The sequence below is a fragment of the Pollachius pollachius genome (genome assembly GCF_949987615.1).
Source record: "Pollachius pollachius genome assembly, chromosome: 3".
Taxonomy (NCBI): domain Eukaryota; kingdom Metazoa; phylum Chordata; class Actinopteri; order Gadiformes; family Gadidae; genus Pollachius; species Pollachius pollachius.
Window position 1 is genome coordinate 14,698,907 of NC_136936.1, and position 22,157 is coordinate 14,721,063.

At 40.5% G+C, this 22,157-nt stretch overlaps 1 protein-coding gene across 1 annotated transcript; it reads right to left on the reverse strand.

Moving 5' to 3' along the window:
- Window positions 1-967: 967 nt before the first annotated feature.
- p2ry6 (pyrimidinergic receptor P2Y6) lies at window positions 968-12,672 on the reverse strand. The gene is made up of 3 exons (XM_079733302.1): window positions 12,345-12,672; window positions 3,702-4,150; window positions 968-3,210 (listed from the first exon to the last, which is right to left on the reverse strand). Exons 2-3 carry the CDS (start codon window positions 4,130-4,132, stop codon window positions 2,532-2,534), a joined length of 1,110 nt encoding a protein of 369 aa, XP_079589428.1. The 5' UTR covers window positions 4,133-4,150; window positions 12,345-12,672; the 3' UTR covers window positions 968-2,531.
- Between the last annotated feature and the right edge of the window lie 9,485 nt (window positions 12,673-22,157).

Below are 22,157 nucleotides of genomic sequence, written 5' to 3' on the forward strand. Positions count from 1 at the left end.
TGCAACGGTGGCTCGTATAGTGAAAGATATATGTCGTTAAGTAAAAGTATGCAAGTGTTTCTTTGTGGCCGTCTAGCTGATTCGTTGTTTATCTTCTGTCAGAAAGAAATAGTTGACAGCAGCGTACTACAGGGGGTGCTTAAAGTACAAAGTACATGTCAGACAAGTAGATGTGTCTGTGCTTTATTATGTAGTTCTAATGTGACTGTATTATAATCATTATAATGGTACATAATATAATAAACTATAGGCTATAGTTTAGTGTCTACATTATTTGCCATAGCCCTTCTAACAATGATGTCCTACATAGTATAACCTCTTCCTATTTCTGAGTTTCTTCTAAAAAATTACATATCCAAAGTGAATAGAGTATATCTCCCCAATCTAATAGTGGTACCAAAAGAAAGCTAATACCTGTGAGATTGTTTTGCAAGTGAATCATTCAATGTGGATACTACTTGATTAAAGTGAATAAAGCTAGAATACAGCATAAGTGAAACTTTAGATGACAGTAGATATCTTGAGAACCCATTGTACACTTGTGACACTTGACCCATCTATCGGTGGATATGGTCTATATTAATCCTATCCAAGAATGCACTTCTCACTAAGATGCAAGGATGGCTATATAGAGTATAGCCATGGCTCGAGAGTTGTAGTAATGCAAAATCCTAAATAAAACATAAGTATACATAGGCTTTTCGTTTTGCCTTGTCTTGCATTAGAAACACTCTGGCACTTTCAAACACATCAATGTTGCCCCATAAAGATAAATAATTTCAAGATTAATTACTCAACAATGACCCAACCACATTGGGATGTGAGGTCACAATGTACAAGCCCTATACACATCATTGTCACTAACCAGTGAAATGTAAGTCCCTCAAAGTCTGTACATTTAGTATGCATTTTCTTTAATGAAATTAAGGGACACAAAGAACATGAATTCTGGCGTCCAATTAAATCAACATAAAAAAACGTACATTTTGGATATTACAACATACTCATTAGTTATGTACAAATCAAACTAGAACCTAAACAATATTATATTTTATTCTGAATCGTTACAAAAATAAAATATCTCAAAAGAATAATACTGTCATATAGAAACTCTAAATGGTGCTGGAATGCATGCACACACAAGCACACACACACACACACACACACACACACACACACACACACACACACACACACACAGTCTTTCAATCTGACAGCATTCTTAATCACTGTAATGCATTCGAGAAATCCCACACATTCACAGTATTTATGAAATAAATATACATTTTAAATGTTCTGAGATCTATAGCTTGCTATTCAATCATGCCTTATATTGGAAGCTGCCCGACTGTATAAGGTATATTATTTTGGTTTAGTAAGCATGTGGTTATTTTATAAATATATTTATTTATAAGTAGTAGATACATCTTTTTGCATGTTTTTTGGATCTACGGGTGTACCATCCTGTTTTAGTGATGCCATAACTTGTCTTAAGGTTAGTTCAGTTCCTGATCCAAGAGATATTTACTATTTAACTGACACTTGTATCCAAAGTTACATGCAGCGTTTAATTTTTTAGATACATAACATTTTTAATAGACTGTGGACATTGGGGAGAACCTTTGCATGTGAGCCTAGTCATTGGCTGAAGCCATAAAACATAATCCCCACTTTCATGTTCATTTACTTCGCATGTCATGCAAGATAATATAAAACAGGACAACCTTTTTATTCTCTTAAGCTCGGGAGCATTTTTCTACAAGCATGGCATTTGACTGCAGTATTGTCATTGATTGTGAGAGAACCAGAATATATCTCATATGCAAGGTTGGAAAACATGTTCATAGCAAGACATCATGGTTTATAGCCTAAGAATCTCCTTCAAAAGCACAGTGCGTCTTTCCGTTCTGTCAGTATGAACAACATGTACACAAACAGAGTCAAGGAAACTTCTGTTTCATGGGAAGGTCTCTCACTCACACATACACACACACACACACACACACACACACACACACACACACACACACAAACACACACAGGAAGAGGAAAACCACAAAGGTCAGCCTAAACTCAAACCCCCATCTCCTTCCCTTCTAAGCAGTCCAGATTTCAGTCACATATTCACACACGTTTTTTGTTCACATTAAAATCAAGGGATGCATTATACTGCATCAGACAGAAACAAGTCAGGTTGGTATCAGTTTAACTCAACCATGACCACCAGAGACTTCCAATTTAGAAATAGCGGGTCAGGTATGTAGCTGTACTACAGCACCAAGGAACAAATACGCCCTCTAGTGGTCAGAACACGGAAATGGCAGTCCATAACTGCATCTAACGTTATACATGTATTGATCATTTAAATCTCCCTTCTTATATCATCATGGTGTTCAGATCTTCCATATATTTCCCCCTAGCCCTGGCAGAATACCAGCCATACGCACAACTCCATACCACCTGGGTCACGGCGTGGTAGAAGCAGCGGTGCTAAACTGTCCCTGGTTCTGGGATCAGACCGCAGTGGACAGTCACACGTTGGTGCCCTTGCCCTTGATCATGGTGACCCTCCGCAGCAGCCGGCGGGTGCCCTGGCGGTAGCGCGGCTGGGTGAAGTAGAAGAGGATGGGGTCCAGCACGCTGTTCATGCTGGCGAAGGGCCGAGTGCACTTGTACACCACGGAGAAGAGGTTGCGCGTGGCGCAGGGCGCGTCGGGCAGCGTGCGCACCAGCAGGTACAGCGTCTTGGTGAGGTGGAAGGGCAGGAAGCTGACGGCGAACGCCACCACCACCACCACGATCATGCGCACCGCCTTGTCCCGCTTCTCGCTCGCCGCCGCCACCCCCGACACGCCCTGGTAGGCGGCGGGCCGGCAGAGGAGCAGGGCCATGCGGCAGTAGCACGCCGTCACGGCCAGGAAGGGCAGCATGAAGCCCAGGCAGGTGAGCGCCATGCCGTAGGGGTAGTAGTCGAGGGAGCGGTCGGGCCGGCTCATGTCGTAGCACACGGTGCGGTTCCTCTGGGTGCCCGTGGCGGCGAAGTGGAAGGTGGGGGCGCAGAGGATGGCCACCACCAGCCACACCCCGAAACAGACGATCCAGGCCAGCCGCCGGCCGCCCTCCTTGTGCCAGCTGGCCAGGGGGTGGCAGATGCCCACGTACCTCTGCAGGCTGATGCAGGTGAGGAAGAAGATGCTCCCGTGCATGTTGCTACGGAGGACCAAAAGGTGGAAGCAAGTTATTAGAAATGTTTTTTTTGCTCAATGAATTACGTAACACAATAGATGAACAAAAATGTGTTAATATGTACGAGTGTGTCTTAATAACCCTGATCCCCGGTCACTAAGCAATAACATAGAACAGCCATAGTTTGAACACACTACAGCTGTTTTGATAATTAAGCTGTGATAATCATGTGCTTAAAACAAACAGACTGAAAAAAGATTAGGGCAGGGAAAGTTAGAAAGAGGAAGTACTTAAACGTATTGAGGGTTTGGTTAATGCTTTTGATTTGTGACTCAGCCTGGTGTGTAATCATACTAATCATAATACATACAAGTACTAATACTAACAACACTAACACATACATCATGCTAACAATGAGAATCGCCTTTCACCACCAAGTATGTACATTAAGAGCTCATAAGAAATATGAATAAAAAAAGAAACATCAGACAAAGAAGCACGTTAAAAACCCTCACCTGTAGAACTGGAAGCGGACCATTTTGCAGGCAAGCTCACCAAAGGGCCAATAGTCATGGCTGGCATAGTTGTAGATCAGCAGAGGAAGTGACATCACGTACAGGACGTCTGCCATGGCCAGGTTGAGCATGTAGATGTTGTTGCGTGACAGGTTGGGGCGCAGCCTCCATATCTTCAGAATGACGGCCGAGTTCAGAGGCAGGCCGATGAGGAAGACGAGGCTGTAGACGGCAGGAAGAAGGATGCGCTTGAAGTCCTCCTTGTAGGTGCACCGCAGGCTGCTCGGCCGGCTGACGTTGCTGTCGGCCAACGCCAGGCCCTCGAACGCTGAGGACTCTGTGGGTTCCAGCTCCTGACCCAGGTAGAAGCTGGAGAAGGGAAGGAGACCCAGGAAGGAGGACTCCGTGGATAGGTGTGTGGTGGTGGGCATGGTGGTTCCTTTCACATTCTGGAGGAAGGCCGGGAGGGCAGGAGGGAGGGTAGGAGATGCAATGTGATTCAGTGGTTACTAAACAGAGAAAATCATTATTGGTGGCATAATATAAATTTAGAGGATAAACTTAATAGGATAAACCTGAATTAAATAACGGGCTGGACTTATTATATTTAATTCAAGGGCCCACAATAATAACTAACTCACAAGCAAACAGATTGATCTAGTTTTGAGCAACAGACCTGGCTCTTGATGATTGATTGAATGATTGAATATTCAAACTGGGCTGTCAGATCATAACCTGATCATCATGGTCAGGAAGCTGAATAGAAAGTGATTGAAGGCTGTTACTCTGTGGCTGACACTGCCCAGGGTTGCTCAGTTAACTACGACAGAATATACCCAGAAACTAGTGTAGAACCTGCCTTTACCATAAAAAAACATCACTGAACCAGAAGTCATGAAAAGCATGGCGCAGTAAAACTTTCATGACCAAATATGTTTTTGGGATAGATTCAACTATGCTAAAAGACCTTCGTTCAGAACTAGCTCATCCAATTACTTCTATCATTTACCTCTCCTTAGCCCATTCTCAAATGCCTTGCAATTTGCTATTGTCCAATCTTCAAATCTGTTGACCCACTTTCCATATGTAATTTAAGGCCAATCAGCATTTTCTTGACAGTATCCAAAGCTGCTGAGAAACGGGTAGCTGAGCAGATCATTTTCCATCTTAAAACTGCTCTGCGCAACACCCAATGCAGTTTTCACGCTAATATTTTATTTTCACAGAAAATAAAATCCCTACTTTATTTGGGTGGTGGTGCTGTAGGTTCTTGATCTCAGTAAAGCTTTTGAAACCATCAATCAGAAAGCTCTCCTTGCTAAGCTATCCCTAAATCGTTTCAATGGTGCAGTGAAATTGGTGGAATCAAGCCTTATTAACCGGTCTCAATCAGTTTCCATAAATAATCATCAATCCAAGTCACTGCAGTTGCCTACTGGTTTCCCGTAATGATCTATTCTTGGACCACTCCTATTTAGTAAACACATAACTGACCATCAATCTGTTTGTTCTGAAGTTGAAACCCTACTGTACACAGACAACACTGTTATACTTGTACTTGGCAGAACCAAAGCAGATGTTGCTTGCGGATAAGCTCACAAGTTTAATGGCTGGTCAAAGAATGGCTTTAAAAGTGTGAATTGACTCTAACCTCTCATTTTAATCACATGTTAAAATAATGTAAGGGTAGGATTAATCTTGCAGATATCTGATTCATTACTCACATTTCTTCAAAGGCTGCCAATATTTTTCTCTCTTCTATGATTTTCACTCATCTGAACTAATGTTCAAAAAACTTTACTGGCCAACCATCGTCACTGAATCCACTTGAATCTCTATAAACAAAGGGTCTAAATCCAGGCATTTCCATTTCTGCCCAATTCTTACAAATATACGAGATGTTAAGTTGGGATGATCTTATGAAAATGCAAACCTGTGCTTGATATACAAAGTCACCCATGACTTAGATCTTTAGCCTGGTATGTCACAGGTTCAAGAGAGTGGAATAATCCAGACTAAATGTATAGATCTTAAAGGTATCAATCAAAACAGTTGATTATTCCATACACATGTTCTATAAGTAGTTTATCTGCATATGCTTGTCTATATTTATATGTGTTAGCGATCATTCTATATGTATATGCTTTTACGGTTTTTAACAACTATGTGTCTTTTTCCAATGTTGAAACTGCATGCTTTGCTATTGCTACAATGTATTTTGTGAAGACTTTTTTAACACATTCGCCTTTTAACAAAAATGCTGGCGTTATTAAACCATGTGTATTTATTATTTTTTGCCCCGTCACTGGGCCCCTGAGGTACATACTATAATTATAGCGTGGTTTCTGCCAGTGCACTACTTAGGTTTCACATTCAGTGAAGCATTCATTCCAGCCAGCTCTGCACACATCTCGCAGAGTGTTCAATGAATTGTTGATTATCGCATGAATGTCTTCAGTACAAATGTCTGGAATCAATGCATCCAGCCTCCTCCTCAGAGCTTACTGTGTCTGAGTAGTGTTCTTGGAATATTTACACACACATCATGCATGCACACACAAACATGCACATGCCCACACACACAGACTGCATCGCTACAACCTTTGCTATAAATCATTTTCTTCATGTAATAATCCATGGGTTGTTACAGATTTGATTTCACAATTGATTTCAACACAGACATGCCGCGTGTGTGTGGGTGTCTGACGTTAGAACCGTGTGTCGTGTTTGCGTATGCCGACTGTTGGCAAACATTGACTCACAATTTAATTTCACAATTGAGGTGTGTGTCTGTGTGTGGTTGCCAGCATTCAAAAATCCATTAGGTTACGTCAGAAGTAAAAAAAAAAAACAAGCACACGATGAGTGTGTGGCTCTTACTTTTGTTCAAACTGAATGAAATGAAAGTACAATGAAAGTGGTCACTCTCTACTCAGAAGGTCATTCATTGATAATGCCATGAGATGTACTACCTAGATTCAAGCTAGGTCAGACTAGCTCAATAGCTAACCCTGTGCAATTCAGACCTAGCTTGATATAGTGTTATTTTCACAGCTAAAGGTCAGGACAAGTCAGCACTCGCTTGAAGCTAACTCAATGCATTGTAAAGTTGTGACAAGGTCACCTACAAAAGGTACCTCAATATGGAAAATGCTGGCATTGATCCCATGCTAGGCGAGTGCTCTTCCATTTGGCTGATTCCCTCGGTGTAGCTCTCTTCCACTGGTTAGTAAGGTAACCAGATACTGGACAACTGTGTTAACCCATCTCCAACACACATGAACTCACACAAACATACTCTCACACAAGCACTGGGCTCTCCAACAGTAAGTACGGAAAGTGTCCCCTGCCTATAAATAACGCATGATGAGCAGCAATATCGCACAACATAACAGATATGATAGACACACCTCTTCTTTGGAGTATTAACCTTCTGTGAACACACTGTTCCCCTTCCAGGATGTCAGAAATCAGATACATACCTACAATATCTTGTAATGTAACAAAACCTAAAATCCTACATTAACCACAATAGGTTGCACTGCGGTCTTGACTGATGAACAGCAATACGCCTGTGTGGAGTTTGAATTAAATGTGCAGGTCAAACATGGGTGTAAACACTTCATTCCAGGCTTAAAAATCCCTGCAGGGGACTAGGCACGCCGGGATGTAACTTTAGCAGGACACTGTTTGAACACGTCGTTTCCCGATCCCTACTAAACTGTGGTTGGTTACACCTAGGTTACACACAGCTAGATGGCCTGCTGCCTAACTTCACCAAGTGAGAGAGAACCATGGAATCAAAACCAGAAGAGGTGCTAAATCCATCTCAATTGTTTTTGGTGTAGCTGGTTTGAGCTATTCATGAAAAGAATGGTATGGCGTAATGGCGAAATTTAGATATCTTACCCATCCCCTGTAGGACTTTGTCACACGCATGCACACACTTATACATTAATAAATACAGATGCACTCAAGAACACTGATTGTAGAGACAGATAGCATTTCTGTCTCTCTCACACACACACACACACACACACACACGCACACGCACACGCACACACACACACACACACACACACACACACACACACACACACACACATCCTGTTCACATCCGGAACAGGATCTTAAAGCAAATAGAAAAAAAAATCGAAAAGCAAAGAAGCGCTGAATGGTGAGTTATCCTTTTCTGTGTAATCTTATCGACGATGCATGGAAATATTAACTCTTTTTGTCAAGTCCTCTCCACTCTGTCTGTACTGAGAAAAATAACACATAAAGATATGCCTTCTAATGGAAATCAGTGCACATAATAACAAGCAAAAACACACACAACAATGGTGTCCATTTGCATCCACAGACACTGACATTGAACACAGATACAGACAAACAAACACACACACACACACACACACACACACACACACACACAACAATACAACTGGCAATGTGTCATATTGAATGTGAAAATTGATTTGATGGCTGTTATCTCAGTAGGCAATTTACTCCCAGAAAGACGAATGCATCTGGAGAAAAAAGCAAACCTAAAAATAATTTAAAAAAAGTAATATCTCACTGCCACTTAACGAAATTAAAAAAACATGACAACCATGGAGAACTTGTGAGTGATAATAACTGCCAAGACCAGCAGCTTGGTGAAATGAGACCATAAAGTCGTTGGCTGCACCATAAATAGAAAGACTTGGCTGAACCACATGGCCAAACTAGATTATATGACTTAAAGTGTAATTCCGGTGAAAATTGACCACAGGGTCTTTTTCGGCATGAGAACCCATAAAATAAGCCCTCCAGACACTTTTTTTTTGCTGATAATCGTGTATAGAACTTGCCCAAAGTTGCCCGGAGCAATGTAGCAGCCCAAATGGCTTCCATGTTATTGGCTAGGGGGACAGCGAACGCTTCCAAATCAGTGTTTTTTAAACACTAATATTGCTCAAAATTGCACCAAACCTCTGCAGTAGCATGTTTAGGGTAGATTACCAGCTAACGTAAATAATATCATAGAGGTGCTTACAATTGAATTTAAAAATCTCCCCTCTTGATACTTGGCTGTTTTAAATTAGTTGGTGCCTCTATTATATTATTCACGGTAGCCGGTAATCGACTTGTGTGGACTTCCTGGAAACATGGACCAACCGGTCCTACCGCGAAAAAGACCCTGGGTTCAATTTCCACCGGAATTACACTTTAATGCATACAGTAAACACCCATCTGTTTATATGCTGAACGTCCTCATTTGTGTCCTTTGGGAAAAGGCTTTAAAAGGGCATTAAAGCAGAGCACATCTCTATTTGTTTAGCTAGAATTGGCACACAAATAGCTATTCTGGCAAGAGTAAATTACTTCTTGATAAATATTTGTTGTAGGCCTATTTTTTCTTCTGACCTTTTTAATTTGAAGCATAAACCCTGACATCGTCAATGTTGACATCTGAAAATAACTAATGTCACATGACCATCTCAGTGGCTCAACCCCGGCATGTAGCCACCCAGGTTAGATTCCCACCTACCTATGGTCCTTTGCTAAATGTCATGCCCCTTCTTCTCCAACCCGCTATCCTGTCTGTCTTGACTGTCCTGTCCATAAAGGCACAAAAATATATATATATATAAATAAAAAACGAATGTTGCAGTATATTGCACCTATATTGTTGAGGAGAATGGTCAACTGTTAAAGCGCAGGTGTGGAAGGTTTGCTTCCTTTTACGTCTGGCTATGTGTGACTCATAAGTCAGTCAAGTCCTTACAGGATAGCTCTGACAAGACTGTTGACTAATTCAAAACCAGGTGGCGAATGCAGGAATTGATCCGGATACCTCTTGCATGCTAAGCAAGCGCTCTACCATTGGAGCTAATTCCCTTGGTTTTGCCTTCTCCCGCTGAGGAGTAAGCTTACCTATGGTGTTATGTATTGCACATACATCATAACATTTTGGGTAGAGTCACAAATCAGATCTCTGATTAAAGATACAAAGTCTGATAGCGGACTAGCTGAAATCTGAGTGAACGAGGCATTTCACTTTCTTCAGCTGCATATTTGTTTAAACCAATCCAGTTGCTGGAGGGGGGGATCTGAAGCGTGTGATTGGCCAACGGCAAACACAAACAGCCGTGGTAAACTCCTGCAGTTGAGAAGACGAGGCATCCAGTCAGGACATTCTTAAAAATACAATTATTAAATCCCCTTCTGAAAGCATCAGCAAATGACTTTCTTTTCGGTAAAATATCTCTGTAACGCAACAGGAAACAGTGGGGTTTTTGGTTTCCGGTCTATCACCATATCCCCACAGAAGTTATGCTGTTACAAATTAGGACTACTATATTTTCAAATATTATTAACATGTTTAGCAAAATATTTTATATTATATTATATTTATCTTTGATACATAGCACTGTCAAATTAATGTTAATTTTATTCAGCGTAATCTGCCTTCACCACACATCTGTGTCAAAGGTTTTAACAAGAATTACATTTTCATTCAGTATTCCCAAATTCAGACCATGGTGTCGAGCTCTCAGAAGTATGCATCAGTATAAGTTATATAATTTTTTTCAACAATGTCAATGCTCACATTTGACTTGGCTAATGTTGATATTAATAGTTATCAATAATCACTCCTAAAGAAGTCTATCCCAGTGTTTTTCTTAATTTGCTTGGCACAGGATAGCCTTCTTGCAGGATAAACAACATATTTTCCCCTGAATTACTGCTCTCTCAAAGTTCTGCTGAACTCTCAAAACTATAAGGAACACTCATCCTTGATGGTCTTGATGCAAAAACATGTTGACCAAACAGGAGCTGTATGCGTTGTGTATGAATATCTTTTGTTGCATTACCAAAGCCTCCAGAAGCTCAAAGCAGCAGTTAGCCAAGGCCTGCGGCCAATGTTGTCATGCGTTTGCATTCCAAAGGGGAAGTGAATGTGGCTTAAACCGCGCAGATGGTTCCAAAGAGGATTTAGCCATTGAACTTGAGTTTCAGTATGAATTAGCTAGAAATTTATCGCTATTCCCCAACAGTAATAACAGTTTCTGAAGAATAGCTGTGCCTCCATTTTTCACACACATTAGCTTTAAATGTTCCAAATCTTTTACGGAAGCCTAACTAACGTGTGACGGATGGAAACCACACTGAAGTTGGAGAGGGGGGTGTGGCCTATAGTGGTCCACCTCAGCTTTTTACAATAGGCCCTCTCACAGGTGGGATGGGGGGTGGCTGGTCAAGGTCTGTCTCCAAAGCACATCAAATAAAAGTATAGTCTATTTATATACGTAATGATTAAGGTATGCTTAATACCTTTTTATTTTATTACACTTAATATATAAAATAAAGAGAGAGAGAGAGAGAGAGAGAGAGAGAGAGAGAGAGAGAGAGAGAGAGAGAGAGAGAGAGAGAGAGAGAGGGGGACAAGAGATAGGGATGAGGGAGAGGGGGACTAAAGGGCTGATTAAAGTCCCACGTTCACGCAACGCAAGGAGGTTACGGACCCCTTACGTCCTTGCAGACCCTCACTGCGTCCACCACAAGGGCCTGACGTGCGCCTCCCAAAAATTTTAAACATCCGTCGAGGCGACGCAGCAGCAAGGGCTGTGATTGGTCCACTAACTGAAACCCGATGCAGACCATAAAGGTTCAGGACTGCGTCGAAGCGTCTGCCTGGTCAATCAGCCCTTGAGGGTGAGGGGATTGAGAGAGGGGAAGGGTGGTATTGTACTATTGCTGCATAAGGTCTGTTACCAGGACAATTGTTTTTTTTTACTTAGGTCCTTTGTGGCAGAACAAAAGCAATTGCATTACCCCAAAAACATTAATCCATTTGCAATGCATTGGAAAAGGGGGGACGGTTTGAATGCCCAACACATTGAAATTAGAACCTAGTTTACCTACTAAAGACCTTGTAAAATGTGTAACTTACCCTGCCATGTTGTCTGTCCTGTCCTAGCAGTAAGTCAAGATATACAGTGTATCATACACAGAGCTAGGGCTGATTAGAGGTGAAACGTTGTATATAGGCTTACATTTATTATTTAGTATTGTTTTACACATTGTTACAAGGGTTAAAGCAAAGAAATCTATTTATATAAGTATTCATTTAAGCCGGTCTAGCTATATTTATTTTTGTATTTTTCTTTATGACTTGAGTTTCCTTTCTGATGGTCAAATATCAGTATAGCTCAAATGGTCTAGAATCGTCCCTGATTGACATACCAGTGGATCTCCAGCGTTTTCGTCCAACCATATTCTGCATGCCTTCCCCAAAGTCTTACATGCGGACTTCCCCAGTGTATATATTCTTTGAAGCACATTTAAAGCCTTGCTTACAAACAGTGGCACATAGGCTACAGCACAACACATGTTATTTTGTTCATGGGAAGACCTTTGGGTTTTCCGGTTAATAAATCCCTTTAACTTACACGCCAATCGTGCAAATGTTATTTCCTCAGGTTGTCGGAGTGTCTTGATATGATCTAGCTATATCTCCAAATAATTTGATAGATTGGGGATTTTTGTATTGCAGTGCAAATTGGAATAACTATTATATGTGGGGGGAGAAAACAATGACGAGTGGCTTTTTTTTTTTTTTTTTACAATTACACATTACAAATGCAATCAACTTACCTCAAGAAGCAGTAAGTGGGCTTACAGTAAACAGCAGTCTCTCGATGCGTGGGTGACTCTGTCATGCCAAGCAACAGGCGACCAGTCTCCAGCCTACCCGTCCCCCGGATACCTGTCTCTCGTAGGCCTACCTGTCTCACGCGTCCCGTCACTGACGAAAAACTAAAGATTCAGGCCTGATTTAAGCAGCGTTTGCGGCGGAAACAGGCGATAAGTCAGTCTGCTAGAACACGAGGAGTCGTTTCTCGTCGCTAGCACATAGCATAAGTGATATCCCCTTTCAGGACCTGGCCCGGTCTGAACTTGGGGAGGGGGAGGCGCGCTGTTCAGAGCTCGCACGCGGATAAATGATTAAAATGTCCTAAAGAAGAACAACAACGTAAAAAAAAAAAGACTTCGAGTTCAGTGCACTGTGTAGTGCACTGGATCAAGAAGACAACCCCCTCAAGATTACGTTCGCTCTATGTCTGTATGACACACCCCTGGCGAAGGCTACACGTGTGAATCGTTCAGTGTATTATTGTTGCCAACTAGCGGTTGGAAATTAAATGAAAATGTTGCTAAAATTGTAACATGTCGAAGTCTGCCAGAAGTTGGGTGCGTGCGCGTGCTGATGCAGGATTGGGGTGGTGGTCACAAATCAATACGATGTGCCAAATGTAGTCAGTGCACCACCTTTCAACCATTCAAGAAGCTGTATCACAGGCAGAAAGAAATAGAGAGGGATGAAGAGAAAGGAGAGAGAGAGAGAGAGAGAGAGAGAGAGAGAGAGAGAGAGAGAGGATGGATGATGAATTACATAGTTAGATGCATACATAATGCAGTTTACCCATCTGGTCTTTTAAACACAGTTCCAAATGATTTCGTATTGGATGTGAGTGTGACAGGTAATACATACCAATTTTTTTTTCAATCCAATGCATGAAAAGATGAGGGATGTTGTGATTGGCATTACCTCTGTGCTGTGGTGAACTGTACATTGTTTTACGTGCTTGATTGTGCGTGTGTGTGTGTGAGAGAGAGACCTTCCCATGAAACAGAAGTTTCCTTGACTCTGTTTGTGTACATGTTGTCCATACTGACAGAACGGAAAGACGCACTGTGCTTTTTAAGGAGATTCTTAGGCTATAAACCATGATGTCTTGCTATGAACATGTTTTCCAACCTTGCATATGAGATATATTCTGGTTCTCTCACAATCAATGACAATACTGCAGTCAAATGCCATGCTTGTAGAAAAATGCTCCCGAGTTTAAGAGAATAAAAAGGTTGTCCTGTTTTATATTATCTTGCATGACATGCGAAGTAAATGAACATGAAAGTGGGGATTATGTTTTATGGCTTCAGCCAATGACTAGGCTCACATGCAAAGGTTCTCCCCAATGTCCACAGTCTATTAAAAATGTTATGTATCTAAAAAATTTAGATACATGTAGCTAATGTTAGCTGCATGTAACTTTGGATACAAGTGTCAGTTAAATAGTAAATATCTCTTGGATCAGGAACTGAACTAACCTTAAGACAAGTTATGGCATCACTAAAACAGGATGGAACACCCATAGATCCAAAAAACATGCCAAAAGATGTATCTACTACTTATAAATAAATATATTTATAAATATAACCACATGCTTAGTAAACCAAAATAATATACCTTATACAGTCGGGCAGCTTCCAATATAAGGCATGATTGAATAGCAAGCTATAGATCTCAGAACATTTAAAATGTATATTTATTTAATAAATACTGTGAATGTGTGGGATTTCTCGAATGCATTACAGTGATTAAGAATGCTGTCAGATTGAAAGACTGTGTGTGTGTGTGTGTGTGTGTGTGTGTGTGTGTGTGTGTGTGTGTGTGTGTGTGTGTGTGTGTGTGTGTGCTCGTGTGTGCATGCATTCCAGCACCATTTAGAGTTTCTATATGACAGTATTATTCTTTTGAGATATTTTATTTTTGTAACGATTCAGAATAAAATATAATATTGTTTAGGTTCTAGTTTGATTTGTACATAACTAATGAGTATGTTGTATATCCAAAATGTATGTTTTTTTATGTTGATTTAATTGGACGCCAGAATTCATGTTCTATATGTCCCTTAATTTCATTAAAGAAAATGCATACTAAATGTACAGACTTTGAGTGACTTACATTTCACTGGTTAGTGACAATGATGTGTATAGGGCTTGTACATTGTGACCTCACATCCCAATGTGGTTGGGTCATTGTTGAGTAATTAATCCTGAAATTATTTATCTTTATGGGGCAACATTGATGTGTTTGAAAGTGCCAGAGTGTTTCTAATGCAAGACAAGGCAAAACGAAAAGCCTATGTATACTTATGTTTAATTTAGGATTTTGCATTACTACAACTCTCGAGCCATGGCTATACTCTATATAGCCATCCTTGCATCTTAGTGAGAAGTGCATTCTTGGATAGGATTAATATAGACCATATCCACCGATAGATGGGTCAAGTGTCACAAGTGTACAATGGGTTCTCAAGATATCTACTGTCATCTAAAGTTTCACTTATGCTGTATTCTAGCTTTATTCACTTTAATCAAGTAGTATCCACATTGAATGATTCACTTGCACAACAATCTCACAGGTATTAGCTTTCTTTTGGTACCACTATTAGATTGGGGAGATATACTCTATTCACTTTGGATATGTAATTTTTCAGAAGAAACTCAGAAATAGGAAGAGGTTATACTATGTAGGACATCATTGTTAGAAGGGCTATGGCATATGATGTAGACACTTAACTATAGCCTATAGTTTATTATATTATGTACCATTATAATGATTATAATACAGTCACATTATAACTACATAATAAAGCACAGACACATCTACTTGTCTGACATGTACTTTGTACTTTAAGCACCCCCTGTATTACGCTGCTGTCAACTATTTCTTTCTGACAGAAGATAAACAACGAATCAGCTAGACGGCCACAAAGAAACACTTGCATACTTTTACTTAACGACACATATCTTTCACTATACGAGCCACCGTTGCCGAGCCACACTATCAAAATAGATGAACAAACAGGCCTGCACAGACCATAACCTCTGCTCTTCTCAAATAAACGGCCTTGCTGTCTGTGAGACTTCCTTGGGCCCTGGGGCTATAATTATTTTTGGTTTGTCCACACAGTATCTGACTTCGCCCATCAAAAAGAAATGCTTTTCCTCTCTGTGTGTGTGTGTGTTTCCGTGTCCTCCAAGAATCTCGTTGGGCTTGAGAATCTAATTCACAAAGGAGCTATTCCAGTCAAAATAATAATAATAAAATATGTGCATGTTAACGAGCTAATGGTTTTATTGTGTTGTTGTATTGTTTACGCCATGGTTGACTGACCACCACGATCAATGGCGCTAAACAGGAATGCGTCTTGCTGTATTACATTTCTGGGCCTTTAAAGGTCTCTTCATAAAATCCGGCAATGTGACGGTTGTGACCCTCATGTCGGGAACAACGACCCTCATGTCGAGTTCGTGGACAACTTTGGGAGAATTTTGCAACTCAACCATACCCTTATCTAAAACAAACATCCGAAAGTAGTTACAGTAGGCCTATACCACAAATCCAACTCAAAGTCAAACAGAACCAAATACCAAGCAAACTGAAACAAATATTAGACAGTGTAGAGTGTTATGAAAAACAAGCTTGATATAAATATTGTTTCTTTTCTGCCGAACTACAGTCTTAGCCGTCATAGGCTGAGTTGAATCTTTCAGCGCTGAAAAAACAGCGCTGAAAACACATGCAACAGGATATGGGAGCAGGAGGCAATATAACTATCACAATCGTAGGCTAGTTAATAGTACATGTTTTCGGCTGTTAGCAGTCATCAATTATCAATCAATAAACACACCTGGCATGTGGGTGGGCAACCACACACACACACACACACACACACACACACACACACACACACACACACACACACACACACACACACACACACACAGTTTGGTGTAAGAGACAGCTGTAAGATGCTTGGTTTATTGTCTGTGCATATCTTTTTATATTATATTGGCTTGCCATCTGGGATTCTTACCTCCCTACATAGGCTCATGACAACAAGCTTGCCCCCCCTCCCCCCTAATTGCAGAGTCACACATAATTATTACAGAATTGCTTTTTTAACGAACGGTATTGTCCATAGGCCTGAATTGCGACTGTTTGAACAAAGTTGAGCATCAGTATACCAACATCTTTTCATCACTTCAGTGTAGAGGGAGGGAGTGGGGGGGTCTTGGATGTGTAGAAGTCCCGTTTTCTCCAGGTCTGTTTTTTGTTTGTCTTGGATCCTCTTGATCATGTACTGACTTCTATATTTTCGTGTTCAGACTCATCATTAGACGGTTGTATTGAGATCAGGTTCTACCGCGTATCGAAGGCTTCCACTTGACTGGTCTGGATTGAAATAATGATTATGCTTAAACTATGCAAAGAACAAAGGTATAAAAGACAAACAACACAATGAATCAACATAGCCCTTGGGACACATCAGTTAAGCACAATGAACAGCCCTTTCTCTCTCTTTTAGCATTGGAGTATTTGTGTTGAAATGTTCTAGAATTGCCACTGCCTTCATATCATGTTTAAAGAGACCATAGCACCCTTGATGCGGAGAGATTATTTCTCAACACTGGCCTGGAAACGCCTCGGGATCCCCCCGCCAGAGCTGGTCAATGTGGGCCGGGAAAGTGAAGTCTGGGCCCCCCTGCTAGGGCTGCTGCCCCCACGATCCGAGCCCGGATAAGGGGTTCAAAGATGAGGATGAGTTGTGGTCACCAGTGTTGTGCCTGAACGCGTTCATTGAACGATAGTTCATGAACTTGTTCATATTTTGGGCGAACGTGAACTGAACGTACTGTATTACTGCCTGATGACCGTTACTGTGAACTCGTTGATTCTGGTGTCTGTGAACGGCACGCTCACTTGGTTTAACTTCGTTCAATATGGGGGTTATTGGTTTATCAACACGGCGGATGCGCGCACAGATCGCCGTGTTGTTTGACCGGTTGCCATGGTAATCTCCGTGTGGTTAATTTGCAGTTGCGGTGTTGCCAGCTTACTGTTACATTAAACTGTAATCAGCCAACGCGGTTATATGCTATAGACCCTAGAGTATCTGTGGTATAAAGGCTGAGACGAATTTCGAATTATAAATATGTACAATCCATAACGTTAGCGCTCTCTCTGGCTCATAGCTCAGCGGACTAGAATACCTCATAGAATCATTGCTTGTTGGCCGGAAACGGAAAGGGGGGTTGTTCACGTTTGGTTGTAGTCTTTTCGCTCGGTTCTCCGTCTCAACGGTAGGGCTAGAACCGAGCGAAAAGACTACAACCAAACGTGAACACCCCCTTTTCCGTTTCCGGCCAACGAGCAATGAGTCTTCCAACGTAAATTAATGGTATTTACAAAATGCGCTTAATGTGCAATAAAACACGATAGAAACTGTATTTCGCTACGATACTTGATTCAACGACTCAATTTCATCCTAGACAAACCACAAAGGGGGCTTAATGTTCAAAATACCAGAAAAAACGAATAGCTCACAACATCATATTGAAGAAAAGAACTATGAACTAGTTCATTTTTTGGAAATGTGAACTTAGTTCAAGATTTTGAATTATGAACGTTTAACTGAACTAGTTCATTTTAAAATTTGTGAACTGAACTTTGAACTAGTACACGTAGAAAGTGAACTTTCCCACCGCTGGTGGTCACGCTGTAACACACATTTACATTTCATCATTAAGAAGACTTTTTAGCAATTTATGAATAGAGAGAAGCAATCCTTGTAATTCTCAGAGATTCCCTCGTGCCTTCATCAATTCTAAAGTGAGAAAATGGAAAAGGTATTGTAGTGAGTGAAAGCATTTCTTCTTTACCACACATCTTTCCTGTTGGCCCCGCAAGAGATTTCAAATGTGTCAAATTATTCCTAAATGGTCCAGTCCATAGAACTAAGTAGCAACTAGCGGTACGGTTGCAGATTGCGACCACCAGGAAACCATCCGTCATTTACAGTAAAAAATATGCCAACACTGAATTTGACTTTGCCTCAATAGTGTTTAGGATTTATTTTTTTTACGAAAAAATGGCTATTGGCTATATGAGGCCATGTCAGCGACTTTAAGCTTCTAGGATACAAGGATACAAAATATAATGTCAACACACTGCACCTTTAAGGTCTGCAAAAGAGAAAATATCTCAAAGCTACAATTTGTGTATGTAAGTCACACACAAAGACCATCTTTCAACATGGCACTCATTTAGCTAAATGCTGCAAACCTCAGCAGGGCAGTGTGTGTGAATCAGAAACGATACTCCCAAGAGTCACTTCCTATTTACTAAGTGCAGTCAGTAGGCAGTTTGGTGTAGCATCCAGAAGGAAGTGAAAAAGTCCTTATTTTGTAACATTGAAATAATGATGACTCATCAGACTGCATCCATATAGGTTAAATAAAAATGCACTGCTATTCTTTCAAGGCATTTAATCTGAGCAAACTAGTTTTGGTCCTCTATGTTCCACTAACATCATTCATGTTCCATCTATACACTTAAACACATCACATCAAATCAAATATATATAAATGCGATGATTAATTTTATACACAAATAACATTAATCATGTGATTTTTTTTTTCAGGGCGATTAAATACATGCAAATTGTCCTTCTCTAGTTTAGAACCAACAAATAATGGCCGAGACAAACCTTTCCTTTTATGGGAAAATTTTAATAGTTATTCAATGTTCTACATTTTACAGTAAATATTATACAATTACAAACTTGGCTTAGTTATAGTATTAAGATCACTAACTGATCTTAAAGAAAACCTCAACAACGAAAGAACATTAAAAATAAAAATAAAATAAAAAATTAAGACAGATTTACACTTCATATCACAAGCCTGACGCGGGGTCCTTCCCTCTGGACCAAAATAGCTAACATACAAATCACTTCTCTCAATGCTTAAGAGACGCTGGCCTTCAGTTTGTAACACAACCATACGGTAACAGAAATACCATAGCATGTGCAAACTGGCTACCAAACTAAACACACTTCCAAACGGGAGGATGGGGACAGGGGGTTGGGGTGGGAGGGTTTGTTCCTAATACTCGATCCAGAGTGGATACAAGTACTCTTTTTTTGTTTTGGAAGACAAGGAATTTCCACTTTTTGCATCACATTTAGTGTCAAATTAGACTAAAGAGCAGAGAACTCGAAAACAAATATTGAAACAAAATAAATCCCAAACCAAAAGACATCTGCAGCAGAATAGCAAAGACATTAAGGAGCCAACTAATCACTTTTGATGGTAGTGTTAAGATTCCTATTCATTAAAAATAAGCTGATTGAAAAACAGCAAGGCAAAACAGAAGCAGGTAGGAACAGGAATGGGGGGTTGGGGTGAGGGAAGGTTCAATGTTGTGAATCTATGGAGGTGTGACCTTACTGACACAAGTGAAGAAACAAGACTCAAATCATTTCAATACACTCAACGGAGGGGGGAATGCCATTAAGGTAAAAACCTTTGAATGTTTGGAAATGTCACTGACGATGGAATGATGCATGGAGAGTTGATAAAAGAAAAAGTCATTATAACTTGCCAATGATAAAGACAACTTTGCATGCTTTCCCACACCCGCAACATATCAAAGTGTTGAATTGTCCACCCTCCATAAGTACAAATGGAAAGACATAAAAGAGAAGGGGACCACAGTGCAAAGGTGACATTTGAGATAGGTGGTCAAAACCACCCATCTTCAAACGAAGTCCTTTTGAGTCCTGTCGGTGTTTTAGTTGATTCTCTTGTCTAGTTACAAACCAAAAGAAAAACTGTAGGAGTTCCAAAAACTGACATGTATTCCTCTCCTTGTTGGATATCCGATTGCAAATGTATTAAAACGGCTATGCCCATTTTAAAACAAAAGAGAAAACATGTTTCCCCAAAAATGGCTATGTTGGCAGCTACCATTTATCAGACATTTATTGAGGACATTTTTAATTGACCATGCTGTAGTGCTTTTCTGGCAGTTGGTTCAGTAACCATGAAACACAGAGGCTTAAAGGATTAACAAACGCAGTAGTGGTGCCATCTAGAGCTTGAATCTGCTTTGTTATTTCTATCAAAATTATCAATTGGCTTGTTTTCACATATCCAATGTTAGCGGTTAGGGCTGGCCTTTAAAAAAAGGGGCAAAACGTTGCAAAATGAGAGGGTATGATAAGTAAAAGGGAGTGGCACAGGACAATGCCATGTTGTGTCCCGAAAACCATCATGATGTGCGTAGAATGGAATGCAAAATGGGATAGGATCTGAGGTATCCATTAACAACAAGGGATAATCAGTACAACAAGGGGTAGGCGAGCAGTTCAAATCCAGTAAAAACACATAAGGAGCCAGGACAGCGACAAGTCATCACATCACAGAAAGACAGACAGAACGAGGAATATCGATTGCTATTCAACATTTTGGTTGAAGTATGGCACAGAGTGAAGGACGCACAGGGAAGGGGGCAGAAGTTTGAGGTTTAATTTGCTTAAAGACAGAATAAAATCAAAAATGGATAGATCCCACTTCTTCCTATTCTTGGTGAAACCGTCAGATCGGCCACACGTGTGTTAAAGTAAGAAGTAAGGCCGGTTCTATCCAATTTATCTTCTGTTATTCACGCTCTGCCTCCTCCGCCGCTTCAGGCTCAGCGTAGTCAGGCTAAAGTAATCAAAGAATAATCCCGGGGACTCAACGACATGGACGACCAGAGAAGCCCAGTTTGGGCTGTTGGCCCAAGCAGATACGCTGCTCCTTTTTAAAAAACGCAGACCCATGCCAGCACATGAAGGGATTTACTTCTCTAAGTGACAACCTTGACATGTAGAGACCTAGCTTCAACCCCCTCCCCCACAACAGGTGTGGAGCGGCCAGTGACACAGAGGTAAATAAAACCAAAATAGAAAAATAAAATAAGCAGTTACAGTAGCTGCCACAGTGACGCAACCATGCTTAGCTAGAAACACATTACTGTACCACTCGCTGTATAAATATACTGCATTTTTTTTCCTTAAGAGATCCAATGCTATAGTGAACTACACCTGAATAGTATGCATACCCATTATGCTCAATTGACCACTGAGGGAAAGGAAATCAGCAAAAACCAAAACGTAGGACTCAAAAATACTGACAGAAGTTGCGGTTGATTAAATAATTCTTTATGAAAAACTAACATGACACTGCTATCTGAGGAAAATTCATAGTATTTGTCTATCAATTCTTTTAAATGTTTTAAGATTTAGTGTAACAATAGTTCAGTGTTCAGTTTTATGCGGCGTGTACATTTTACCAAATCCCGGTCCAAACACCTAGCGGCAGTTGATCATACTCTATCGAGATTTTCCTGTAGTTCCTCCTCAAACATTATGATGAGTTTACATCAAACAGCAGTGCCATGAAATACGCTTTGCTGAGTATAATCCTATAAGTGTCAAAGACTAAGAATACCTCACCAAATACTCAACATTATGCATATTTTTTTCTCAATTTAATTATGATATAAATTGCCTCTTTCACCCTACTAAAAGCCTAGGTACCTGTTACTTAGCATTTTAAAATGAAAGAGATTTTTTCTGTTGCAATGTTTTCTTTAATCTTTCCTGCCAACATTATTTGATATTGAAATGCCTGATGTTTCCTCTTCTCATGGGCAGTATGCCATATTTATTGAACATAGGCTGCACACACAGTCGGGCCATCTGTCATTTTGAGAATTTCTAGAACAAGCCA